The sequence below is a fragment of the Bactrocera neohumeralis genome, chromosome 2 (assembly GCF_024586455.1).
Source record: "Bactrocera neohumeralis isolate Rockhampton chromosome 2, APGP_CSIRO_Bneo_wtdbg2-racon-allhic-juicebox.fasta_v2, whole genome shotgun sequence".
Taxonomy (NCBI): Eukaryota; Metazoa; Arthropoda; class Insecta; order Diptera; family Tephritidae; genus Bactrocera; species Bactrocera neohumeralis.
Genome location: NC_065919.1, coordinates 74,975,913 through 74,989,719, shown reverse-complemented (window position 1 = coordinate 74,989,719; position 13,807 = coordinate 74,975,913). Strand labels below are relative to the sequence as shown.

General features: G+C 31.2%; 1 protein-coding gene across 4 annotated transcripts in view; it reads right to left on the bottom strand.

Moving 5' to 3' along the window:
* Window positions 1–1,954: 1,954 nt before the first annotated feature.
* The window catches only part of LOC126755964 (uncharacterized), a 515,745-nt gene continuing 503,892 nt past the window's right edge, over window positions 1,955–13,807 (bottom strand). For 3 of the 4 annotated variants that reach the window (XM_050468716.1, XM_050468724.1, XM_050468708.1), the window contains 2 exons: window positions 5,691–5,735; window positions 1,955–3,674 (listed from right to left, as the gene is read on the bottom strand). In XM_050468716.1, coding sequence (XP_050324673.1) covers window positions 3,544–3,674; window positions 5,691–5,735 — 176 coding nt within the window. In that variant the 3' untranslated portion in view covers window positions 1,955–3,543. The remainder of the gene's footprint in view (window positions 3,675–5,690; window positions 5,736–13,807) is intronic. The other variant, XM_050468734.1, reaches the window with a different exon arrangement.

Genomic DNA, 13,807 nt, shown 5'->3' with positions numbered 1-13,807 from the left:
CTTCGAAACGTGTTATGCGGATGCACTCGAAATCTTAAACTTACAGTTTTTTAAATATAATTGTTAGGTCGACATAGAAAGAATACGATTTTTAATAGAAATTTTGATTTTTTCAAGTCACTTATAATAGCTAGAGATACTTTTACGAAGGCCTCACCGCCAGACACCTCGTTGAGGAGGTCCTCCAGGATGCTGGCTACACAATCAAGAAAATCCAAAACTTTTCAAAATGAATCCCCGACTATTAAAATACATTAAATTGTGTAAATAAAAAAAATAGGTTGAATTATAGTATGATTTAAAATATTTTTCTTAATTCAAAGACTTTCATTTGGCTGTTTAATCAAAGACATATTTTGAAAGCTTCATATTATTTGACTAAGGATCTCATCAAAGTACTCAAAAGTTTTGTATATTTTAGATTAATAATTTTTAAGTATTTATACTAAGAAGAATCGTTGGCAACGAAATGTTTTTGATAATGAAAAAAAGAGTATTTGAAAATGAAAAAAAGTTTGAAATATAAAGTAATTGGAGTAAAAAAAACGAAAAAGTTTGAATATAGGTACACCCCAGCGATTAAACATCGAAAAACCTGATATGATCTAGTAAAAGAAAAAAAATAATGAAACATTAAACAAATAATTTTATATAACGGAACCAACTTTATATATATGGTAAATAAAAAAACATCATATGATAAATAAATTAAAAAATCATAATAAACAACTAACTTGTTAGTATGGCGAAGTAGGAAATTGAAGTCACATATATTGTATTTTTTGATAATGAAAATTTAATATAAAAATTTTTTTTATTTTTTTTAATTTTCACACATGAATATGAAATAAATTGAATTAAACACAAAAAATTAAAAATTTTAATAACTAAATTTAATCAAAAATTTATTGTTTTTATTTAATTAAATTCTTTTAATTAATACAATTTTTTTATTAATTTATTTAATAAAATAAATAATATCAATTTAATTGAATATGACATAAAAACTTAAAATTTTAATTAAGTTTTAGATTACCTTTATTTTAATTAATAAAATTGATTTACTTTTTTTTATTTTCACTCATGAATATGAAATTCATTGAATTTAACATAAATATATTAAAAATTTAATTAATAAATTAAGTTAAAAATTTATTGTTTTTAATTTAACTAAATTTTAAATTAATTTTTCTTTTAATTAATATTTTTTATTTAACATAAAAAAATATTAAATAATAAGTTATTTTCTTTTTTAATTTTTACGCATGATTAAAAAATTAATTGCAGTTAACATAAAAATGTTTAAAAAATTAATTAAAACATAAATTTATTTTTTTACGCATGCTTTTGAAATAATATGATTTAATAAAAAAACTTATTAAAATTTATTGGAAACATATATTGAACTTTTTTATTAAATCATACTACTTCAAAAGCATGCGTGAAAAAATGTAAATTTTAATTAAATTTTTTTATGTTGACTACAATCATTTTCTTAATTAAATTTTAATTTATTTTTTTTATTAATTAAATTGTTATTATATTATGTTTTTTATTTATTCCACCGTAATTATAAAATCATAATTTATTTTAATTTCAACGTATAATTATGTACTTAATTGAATTTAACAAAAAAATGATATTTTTTCTTTATTTACATGCATGATTGTGGAAATAATTGAATTAAGGAAAATTAATTAAATTTTGTTTTACATATTTTTTAAATCAATTATTTAATTGAATTAAAAAAATATACAAATTATTTAAAATTACCATAATTATTAGAAAAATATTTGTTTTTTTTTTAATTTTGCGCATGGTTATGAAATATATGAATAAATAGAAAGAAATAAATTTAATTAAAAACTAATAATAATTTAAATAATATATATTTTTTTAATCATCTTTAATTGCTGTGACCTTTATCGAAATATTAACAATTTCACCTTCTACATTTTTACAAAAAAAAAAAAAAAATACATACATACGATAGAAAGGTTTTACAAGAATGTCACCCTTTTATGTTTCTAATATTACACTTTAAAATTAATTACGCATACATGTTACTTAACCGCTTATTATTAAAATAGCAAAAAGCTTAAAAATTCTCTATGTTTGTATGTATGTATGCATGGCCGCAAGCAATTGTTATTTTATTTTCATTATATATAATAATATCAGCTCATCATAGCTAATATTAGCAGCGCTTGCATCGCATTAAGTTGCTACTAAGTATTATTTAATTTGTAGTTGTGTGGCAACATTTGCACTAGATTACACAAAAACGACGACACAGAGTTGCCAAACTTAATTTTTACTAAATTTTAATACTTCAATGTGCGATTGTTGAATTCAATTGAGTATATTTGTGTGTGTGTGTTATATGTATATACCTATGTTAAACATATACGTGTCTATATGTACATATGTATAAGAGCGCATTAGCACGTACATATTTTATTAATATTCTGCTTAATATTTTTTAATATTATTACATTTTGCATAATTTCCGCTAACAATAAATTAGTTTAAATTTTTACTAAGTTCTTCATTTACTCACCAATATGCATTTTATTATTCACTATTTCATTACGTACTAGAGTTGAATATTGAAATAACATTTTGCTTGGCTGTGTGTGAGTGATACTCGCTTCTAGCGCTTGTGTTTGATAGCGCTGCCACGCACATCAGCCTATAATCTTTCATATACACGCGCTGGTTTTTGCTCTCTGCTCTTTTCACTGCCTCTTAACCGTCAGCTTGACATTGGTTGTCGGTCTGATGGTGACAATATTTTTATTTATTTTGATTTTTTTTATTTTCTAATGCATATTTTTTATTAATGATTTTTTGTTTATTTTAATTTCTTTTATTTTCTAATGTATATTTTTTTATTAATAATTTTTTATTATAATTAACCTAGGTTTATGAGTAAAAATTACTTTACTATTTACAATTGAGGTTCTGTCTTTTTCGCATCGATCCTTTAAACGATCCTTCAATCAGCGCTTTTGCATTAATTTCACCTTTGTTTTTTACATTAAACTTTCTTACGAAGTGCAAGCAAAATTTTCAAAAAAAAAATTTCGTAATTAATTTCAAAACTCCCACAGCTTCAATTAAATATTTTTGTAAAACTTTCCAATCAACTAACATAAAAAATAAGATCTGCTTATTGCCAACCATAAGCTAATACTTTATGAATAGAAATCAGTTCATCACAAATCTAAGCTTATCATAAATTTCGGTTAAATAAAAATTTATGTTTACAGTTATAAAATTTTTAGCTTAATTTTAAACACATACCCTATATACCATCGCTCACATTTTGTCTTTCTACAATTAGATCTCTTGCTTTTTCTGTTTCTGCAACACTGCCCAACTTTTTCTTCCTTTCCATCTCTCTTTTACTCTCTATTTCTGCTTTAGTTTTACAGTTATAAAAGTAATCTGATTGCATAATATCAACTTTAGCCCCAATAATTAGGGATTTTGTAAAATTCCAACTCATTTTTCTCACTTCACCGGTCTTTAAAGCAGTGTTTAGACCCAAAAGCTTTTGTTGACTTTCACCAGCATGAGTGTCACAACTGAGAGCGTGGTGAGGCTCAAGCGCAGTTTGTGTGTGGCACCGCTGCCATAGAATGTGACACTCAGGTCCCGCATCTCATTGTCTGCAATGAAGTAAAAATGAGTGGATTAGTGTTGCACCAAGTTTAAAATGAGCACTCAAAATTATATAAGTATTATAGGAGCAAAAATGTTTCTTCGAATTATGTAGGATATTAAGATTTTTTTTATTAATATAAGTATGGTATAAAGAACATGCAAACTAATAAAATACTTAGCCCTTTTTATTTTATGAAATTTTTTAAGATAGTTGTTCATTATTTTTAAAATAAATAAATAATTATAATTTTTTCTTCAAGTGATACTCTCTGGCGCGCTAGTAAAGTCTTTAATCGAGAAAATTTGTATAGCATCACACCCTTTACAGCGCTTATTTTGCCAATTTGCTTATAGTTTCGTTGTTTTGTTTTATTTGAAGTTTATATATATATATATATATATATATATATATAAATAAATATGTATATAAATTAGAATGTTACCACCTGTTCGAAACTAGTAAGGTACAGAAATTCTTGAAATCAGGAAACAACACAATATGGGTAATTTTATAAAAAAAAACATTATTTTACTAAGTTATTTAGTAGAGTTGCCACCTAGTTAAAAAATTGAATCAATTAAAATTTATATAATAAAATATTTATATATTAAAATATTTATTGGAAAAAAGAGATGTGAGCGATAAAAAAAAAGTCTTGTAAATAAACTTTTATTTTTAGGGTTCCACGTACTTATGTATGTATTTGAAAATTTTAATTCAATATAATCAATAAAATAACCTGTTTACTAGTGTATGATTTTTTAAGGGTTGCCATCTATTTGAAAATTTTAATTCAATTTAATTAAAAAAGTTACGGTTTACTAGCGTAGAAGTTTGGAAGGTTTCAGGAAATTTAGTAGTAAAGTAGTTAAAGTTAGTGTAGTTAAATTTTTTGGGAATGGTTGCCACACATTAACAATAATAAATCAAATTTTATATTGAAAATATTCAGGCGAATAAATTCTTGTTAAAGAGCCGCTACCGTATAGATATCACATTTTATTTTGCTAACTTTTTCCGTAGAGTTCCCACCAATTTCAAAATTTTAAATCAATGAAATTTATAAAATAAAATATTTAATATAAAGCAGGCGCAAAGAGATGTGAGCTTTAGAGAGCGTTCTGTTAAATTTATTTTTTGGTGGGGTTGCCAACAATTTGAAATTTTTAATTCAAAAAAATTAAAAGAAAACTTCGGAAACTTTAACTCAATAAAATTATTAAAAAAACACCGTTTACTACCGCTGAGATTTAAAGTTTAAAGTAGAAAATATTTTTGAGTATAGTTGCCACATGTTAAGAAATTTTATATCGAATATTTCATTCCGAGAAGTTTGTTTAATTGAAAACCAAAGTATAAAAAAACGGCCTAATGAAAAGCGTTTTCCGATCCCAGTCCTGAAGCTTCATAAAATAGCTTTTATTATTCCATAAATAATGATTTAGTTGAAAATTTTTTCGATTTATAGAAAGAAGTGCATTACTTAAAAGTACTACTTTAACTGCTTAACTTATGCAATTGGAGATAAAATGTGTTAAGAAGCAAGAGCACATGCAGAAATGAAAAAAATTCAAAAAAGTGCATGCAAATGAGAAAAAGTTAAGACTTCGTGATGACGTAATAATTATAAATATTTTTATTTGAACTCGAAGAAAAAGTTGCACTTTCGAGTTATGTAGTTTACTGAAAAATTTGCATAACACGTTGTCACAATAAAAAATTAGTTTTCTGAAATTTCGAAATTTTCTTTGAGAGCCAAATTTTGAATATGAAATTAATTATTTTTATATTCTTAAAAATTATTAAATTTTTTTAAATGCTTTTTTTTTATTAATTATTAAAAATTAGTTTTTAATTTTTTTTTATTAATTTTATTTATTTATTTGTTTATTATTAAAATTATTTTTATTTTTTAAAATTATCTTTATTATAAAAACTATTTTTTTCATTATTAGAAAGTAATGAAGTGAGTGCAAAAACGGTGCAGTTGTTAAGAAAACTTTTCGGAAGTGAAACTAACCTGACGAACCGTGATTTAGAAAAGATGATAGATCAATAAGTCCATCTGAAATAAGGGGACAAATACCGTGAAATCAGTGAAGATGAACAAAACAAAATATGAAAGAGAGGCATAAAGGAAACCAATGAAATAGAACATATACATATACTACAGTGTGTGCGTGTATGTGTGAATATTTCGTGGTGTTGGTGAGTACATACATAGATATAAAAAACATAGTATTTAAAATTTGAAGCTCATTGTTAATAGACAATTACATTTTGAAACAAAATACGCTATAACAACAACACATACATACATATTTACTTTCATAATAATTTCTTAACATTCTTTTGTGCGCTTCTATGCTTTTTATTAGATAATCTCCGCTCAGTTATGTGTAAAAGCGTTAATGATTCCGGGAAGCATACTATTACGCCTAACAATTTTTCAAACGAAACTGCGCGTGTGTGTGTATGCTTGTGAGGGTATGTGTGCATAAACCAAGGTAACGGCTGGTGAAAGGTATATGCTGGGATATATGAAATTTATTTTTGTAAGCTCTACTTGGAGTTAGCACCGCTTATACACGTGTCAGACGCCCATCTACAACACCCACACAAACTCTTACCACATACAAATTTACACACCTACCTAACAGCCATTCAGTTTTGTCAGATAAGCATATTTTCACTTACACATATGCAACTCTGCGATAAGATGTAAGCATTCGAGTATAAAAGTGTTTGCAGGCCTTTTCTTTGCACGAACGAATACTCGCAAGAATCATTCACGCATTTCTTAGTTGGAAGTGTGCAATCTTGGCTTTGATTCCTCAATAGATAAGCGCCTTGTGCTACATAAAAGTATAGTGGTTATGAAAGCATTTCAAGTGTTAAGTGCGAATATTTCTTCAGTATGTTGCGAAAGCAGCTAAAGAGTGCTTAGGAGGTGTGAAAAGTAGATTTTACGGCGTAGAAAAGAAAAAAGTAAATGAGTACAAGTAAAACAGGAAAAAAGTTGGACCCCTCTAACAGATTTATATCCACTAATGAAAGCAACTAGCAAGTAGTGTTTTGAAATTTAAAATCGCAAATCATAAGGGTGCTCTTGGGTATGCAGTTCAAGGCAAGTGGAGATGTGTGAGAATTGGGCCTAATTTTTTCCTAAAAATTTCAGATGCAGTTGAAGCATGTTTGGCTTCTAAAATGGACTTTTATTGGCGTGAATCTTACAGGTTTCACCAAAAGCTTTTGTGTGAGACATTAGATCATAAACAAGTATGGCCACAAAAACTATTTTTTTTTTTATTTTGTCACAAAGCAATATTAACAAAAAAAGCTCTAACACATAATTGAATTGAACCAAATAATTTTTAAGCGGCCGTGTTAGATTTTAAACCTTGAGAATGAACATTTTTTTAAATCCATAGAATTATGTTCAAAATCTCCTCTGCGGAGCTAAGTGCAAACTTCAAACTTTTTCATAAACAATTTTCACTTATTTATGTTTTGGTTTAAGACTATTTAATTAAAGTTTTCATATTTCTAATTTTTCTTTCTTTTTAAAAAATAATGCACAGTCATTGTAAGGCGCTAATTGCACTGTATTATTGTTGTTGGTGTGAAATGAAAATGTTCCTGCTTCGTATTGGTATCAAGTTCCAAGAGCATAGTCCTTAAGTCTTTGCTCAGTTGCAGTGTCAGCATTGAAGAGACAGCAACAATTAGGTTGACCCAATTACGTCGCGGCAGAAATGTAGCCAACACTCATACACTGTGCTACAGTGTTGAGCAAAATAGAAGCAGAAGCAACAACTGTCGGAATTTATTTATTTATTTGTGGGAAGGCAAAATTTCTAATTTTGAGAGGTACGCTTAGTTCGCCCTAGAAAAAACAAGGCGATTTTGCGAGTATTGGGAATTAAAAAAAATATATTTTAAAATTGTAAGCGTAAAAATGTCCACCACTTGAGTGATTCACGCCTTACCCGTGGATGAAACCAAAAAAAATCTCCTACAAAATATATTGTCTGAATATTGACTTGCGGTCGAAGTAATTATAAGTTAATTAAGTTTTTCGTAATTGAAAAAAATACAATTTTTTGATATGTATATACAAGCAGTCATAGTCACTCAACTCGAGTATAGACCACATACCCTCACCCTTTATCTGAGAGAGAAGGTTTTAAGTCACGTTGAAAGAGGGTGGATGGCGCAGCACCACACGACCCACTGGGGAAACTTTCAACATCAACACGGACGGATGAAAAATGGCTGATGAGCGGGCACCGGAATCTATGGCGCTGAGCTAGACCTTAGGCGACCCTTCAAGCTGCCAGAGTAATGTAGTATCTTAGAGGGCGAAGTCTTTACCGTTAGAAAAGCTGCTGAGATAGAAATTAAAGTAATAATCTCACCTCGTATCACCTCGGAGAATGCCTTTCGAAGAAGAAAAAGACCACAAGGGTGTTCCGGTAATTGAAATAGTTGATGAGATTACCTAGAGTGGCATTCGTATGACTACCTAATCAAATCATAAAACACGATACACAATGAAATTTGCTCAAGGGCTGGTAGACGGATCTGGCTGAGGTGAAGCGTCGTAAGGACATGGAGGATCGTCACGATCATGTGCAAGAAAGCGGTAGGAAAACTCGCGTGCTGTTTACCGACAGTGTATCGAAAAGACTGCAGAACAGTTGTTGGCTTATTGACAGATCTCAACCAACTTGCGTCACCTGCCAGCCGAATGGGCATTATACTATGGATGTAGGAAGTGGAAAGGAGCCATGAGAGAGACACTGGAGCACTTTCTCTGCTTATGTTAGGCCTCACGTAGAACTCGGCTTAGATATATAGAAACTACGCAGTTCAAGAGACTGGAGGAAGTCTCAGAATTAGATATCAAACCACTGACAGCCAGTGTAACACACAAGTAATCTAAGCCAACTCGAGTTAAGTGAATATTTCCAAGATATATGTATAGAATTTGTATGGTTTCATATTTTAGATTATTTATAGAATAGAGAACGCTGCTTATATTTCGCGCAATATTGTATATTCCTAAACCATGTAACAGTAAATGGAACAGTGCTGAACGAGCACAGTGTCAACTTGGCAAAGAACAAGCGAGGCGGTCATTATGCCGCACAGACGTAGTCAAATGACAGCGGCGAAATGAGTGAAGTGTGTGGGCAAATCATTGGACGGCGCTTCTTTTCTGACAAGTGATCACACGCGAGCGTTAAGTTTGTGTGTGCGAGTGTGAAGAGACTGAAATTATATTGCTACAAACCGCATTTGCACGCTACGCACACGGGCGAACTGTGATGCCGGCAATTGAGGACCCTCAAGTGGCTGCGTGTGCGCTTGTGTTCCATGTACGTATATTTGTATATATATATATATATATATATATATAATAGTGAATGTTGCAATCTCTAACAATTTATCGCATTTGACAGCGACGTCATCATCAGCATACACGAAGGATATACATAGCTGCTATCTGTATACATATGTATGTATGTATGTGTGTAGTGGCGTCAATGCCGCCCCAGTTGTTGTGCGCACAGCAGTCAAGTGCGCTTTCACTCGTCGAGTATTTAGTACAGTTATTTATTTATGCCAAAGAAAACAGTGGCACAAACGCTGTCAACTCTGCACTTCTTATCCTGGTTTCTTATCTTTTTCATTTCGATTTCAGGGCAGCTTCGCGACAGTTGCATTTGCCACTAATAAGTTTTGTGCTGCCAGAAAGATTACTCCACATGCAAGCAAAAGTGCAAATGCGTGTGTGTGTCAGGGCCATAAACAGTGAATGATTACTCGACACACTGCCACACATACGCGCGTGTGTATATGCACAGATTTAAGGTTGTAAAGCTGCTGTGGACACAACTGCTGCGATTGAGCCAATGCCACGCCGTGACAGCCAGCGAAAATGTCAACATAAATTAAGCAAAAAATACTTAATGATAAATGCTCATTTGTCATTATTGACACGGCTGATTTTAATTGGAAGCTTACCGTGGCCAATTACCATCAACTTTTGAGAGCAAATGATTTATTCGAAAATGGCGCTGAAACGCGGCAAAAGAAGTCAGTTTTTTCGAAAAAGCTTGGGATGCACGCTTGAAAGAAGTAAATATATATTTTTGGCAAGGTAAATTATGTTTGAACATTTTTAAATGAATATGTGTCTTTTGACAGCTTGAAGTTGACTAATGACAGCAGCTTTTGACAGCAGTAGTAGTTAAATTCGCTGCGCCACCGAACAGCGCATTGCAGTCGAAATGCAATCTCGGCAATCTCGACCACAGCGCAAGCAACAACAACAGCTGGCAGCCACTGCTCTTGAGTATCTGCTGGCCAAAAATCGTTTGCATAAGTTTGCAAGAGGCTATTCCAGGCATGAAAGGTTAGCAAGAAATGCACACGCTTATATTGGAGACCAAACCTTATGGAGAAAGTTAGCCACAATGGCATAGTTAGTTAGTTGGTAGTCTGTTAGTTTAATCTTTTTTATTTCTTTTATCTTCTTCTTGCTTATCTAAAAATATATGGCGTATTGAAATCCGGCAAAGATAGTTCTAAAGCACTTTAGCACCACTAAATATAATAAGAAAATATTTTTCTGAGTTTTTTTTATAAAATTTGGTTGGTATTTGATAGTTACGATAAATTGCTGAAGTAGCAATTTTCCCTCTAAAAAAGTTTTGAGGTTAGAATGTGCGTATTTTGGTATCGAAGGCATACCAGAGACACTAATTTTTACAGAATGAAAATAATAATTTTCTTGTTAATACGTAAAACCTTTAAAAAACGAATTAGAATGAGAAAATTGTGCCTACATTTAGGCGCAATGTATAATTTATTCTGATTTAAATTATTATAACTATTGTAAATTGTTTTTGAGTCTGATAGTAAGCTATATCGTAACAAAATAACTATAAATAAATTTTTAAAGATAATAAATAATAAAAGAAATAAAAATAAAGAGGAAGTAGAGAGTAATTTCTCCTAAACAACATCCTAGGCAACATTTTCCTTGTTAATACGCAAAACCTTTAAAAAATGAATAACAATGGGAATATATTACCTATATTTAGGCGCAATGAATAAATTGTACTGACCTCAATAACTATAACTCTTAATATAAATATTTTTGAGTCAGATACTAAGCTATATCATTACATAATAATCACAAATATATTTTTTGAAGACAAGTACAAAGCAAAGAAAAGTTATTAATTTTTCCTAAATATAGGCAGCAATTTCATGGATAATGCGTACAACCTTTATAAAATAAATTGCAATGTGAAAATATTGCCTACATTTAGGCGTAATAAAAAATTATTCTAGTTGGAAGGATTTGGAAGGATTATATTTGTTGTTAAATATTTTTGAGCCAAATACCAAGCTATTTATTTTTTACAAATTTATCTAAATGAAAATGAGCAGAAAGGTAAGCCATAATTGAGTAATAAATTCTCGAAGCCTTACTAGTATATAGAACAAAAGAAAGAAATTATTTCTTCACTCTTCTCAATTATAAGTATTAAGGGTTTGAGAATCAGCTTGAAAATTGGCGGTGGAACAAAGCTCTAATTTTTTTTACTTAAAAAAAATCTTGGTATATACAAAGATTAAATTGTTTCAGCCGACAAGCTTACTAGACTTGTTTCTCAGTTAAATTCCCTCCCTGCTAAATTGAAAATATATTCAATATCAAAATTCAAAAGCCACAAACTTTCCAACCGGCCTTTAATTCCAGCTGGACTCTCTGCCATAGCATACATTTAGGCAGATGCATATAACTCTGCATGACGAGAGCAAGAAACGCGCACAAAATAGAGATGGCGCTCGCAGCTCAATAGAACCAAAATTGTCCAGATGACCAATTCGTGGCCAAAAATTGTGAACTCGCAATAGTACTCGTTAGTTGTTCTTGCGCTGCCATATTTTTTTTTGTTACACATGGCGATTCAAAAGTCTGATAACGGTACCAAGTTTTGACTATTTCGCCTTCTTCATATACATACCCGTATATGTATATGGATAAGTTGGTGGGACTTGGTTAGAATTTTATGCGCGCAATAATATTTTGTTGTTCCTTGCTGGCCGGGGCTTTTGCTGCTGTGTTGTTACAGCGGCTGTTTCAGCTGTGCGTGGCCTAAACTATTATGCATTCAACGAGCATACTCGTAGGTACAAGCTAGCCGCCGGCATGGCTGCATTTGACTATTTTGTAGATTGAAAAGAGCGTTGCATGATGGTTTTATGTGGCAACGAATGCGTTGAGTGTTTGTATGTGTGCGTTGGATAGCTATATAAATTTATATACAAAACTGCAGATGACCTCTCATGGAATATTTGCATATGCGAAATTATTGTTTTCGTTGTTGTAGTTGATAAGCACTGTGGTGCATGTTTAGATTGTGCAGCGATCAAATATATGTGGTTTTTGAGGGGAAAATTGTGGATTCAAGTGGAATGTGTGGATCTCATCTACGAATTTGGGAAGATAGAAAAGATTATATACCAGAAAACAATCTAAATTATTATTAGAGCCTTTATTATACCCTTTTACCGTATTGGGTTTGCCATAAAATTTCTATCATCATGAAGGAAACGTTGAAGAACCAATAAATGGTTAAATTTGGTGAGATATCTTCTCGAAATATGGCACGGACTATTTTGAAAGGTAGTAGTACAATCTCTAGCCCAATAGTTTAGATCAGACCACTGTAGCTTACACCTTTCATACAAACTGACCGATCAAAACAAAATTCTTGTATGGGAAACTCTTGTATTTAACGAGATATCTCCATGAAATTCGGCACAGATTATGGTCCAGTGGACAACCGTGCAAAATTTTGCAGATGGAACCACTATGACATATAGCTGTCATACAAATTGACTGACAAAAATCTAAAAAAAAATGCTAACTGAATTCAAGGCATCCTTTTAGGCGTATAAGCTGCAATGTGTAACCTTAAAATATGTTGTAACTTACTGGTACACAAATATAAGAAAAATTGTAAAAAAAATCAAAATTCTAAATACTAAAGCATATTTTAAGGCACCCAAACTATCCCCTTTAAATTTATGTCGTAAATCCAGATTGGCTGTCGCCTCATTTTATGTACATATGTACACCCAACACACGAAATACAACACTGTAATTGCCACACGTGTGGCAGGTCACATTTTTTCCAAGCGATATGAAAATTTGATTTCTTCGCCAGTGAACTGTGAATATCGTGCAAGCAGCTCCCCCAACTACCTGGTGGCTTCTGCATTTTTGAATGGTTTACAACTCGTTAGATGGCTCGGTGTTTAGATCATAGCGGTGATTTCGATAGAATGCAGCTTGCGGTTGTCGTTTTTCGTGTTTCTATGTTTGTTGTTTTTGTTTTTGTCATTGAAGTGTAAAGGTGCTGGGGAAGCGAAAAAGGCGTGAAAATGTGCACGAATTAATCGTGGGCATTCTGATATAAATTTGCATTTTTCTATGACAATTCGGCACCGGACCGAGTATGCGGTGTGGGCGGTGGGGCATTTAAAAAACGGTTGAAAACATTTTTGCAATTTCACGTTACACAATTTTGACGTTTTCGGCGTGAATACGCTGAGCAATATGAAAATGCCGGGATTTTCGCTATAAAGGTGCACGCAGATTTGTGTGCCGGTGTTGCTATGGTTGGTTTTGTTGTTAGATTGCATGTAGAATTGCTTTTGTGCACTTTTCAATGCATACCTGTATACCTGCATGTGTGTGCATTTGTATGTATGCAAAAATGTTAAAGCCTTCGTGGCGGCTTATGATTTACTTTATTCATAAAATTGTTGTTGGTTTGCTGAAATATTGGCTCTATGAATTTAAATGACAGGAAAATATGGTTGAATTTCGGATCTTATCGCCTTTAGATTCGTTAGTGCCGCATGCAGAGCGAAAAGTATGTACGGTTGATGCTTGGATTTTAAATGGCGATTGAAAGCAAAAATAAATAAATTCATATTATTTTTATTGCAACTTTGTTGTGGCCTTAAAAATGCGAACTGATGGAAATCGCTGCATGTTTAAAATATCTAATCACTTTTAATAGAATATACTATGTACACAGCAAATGC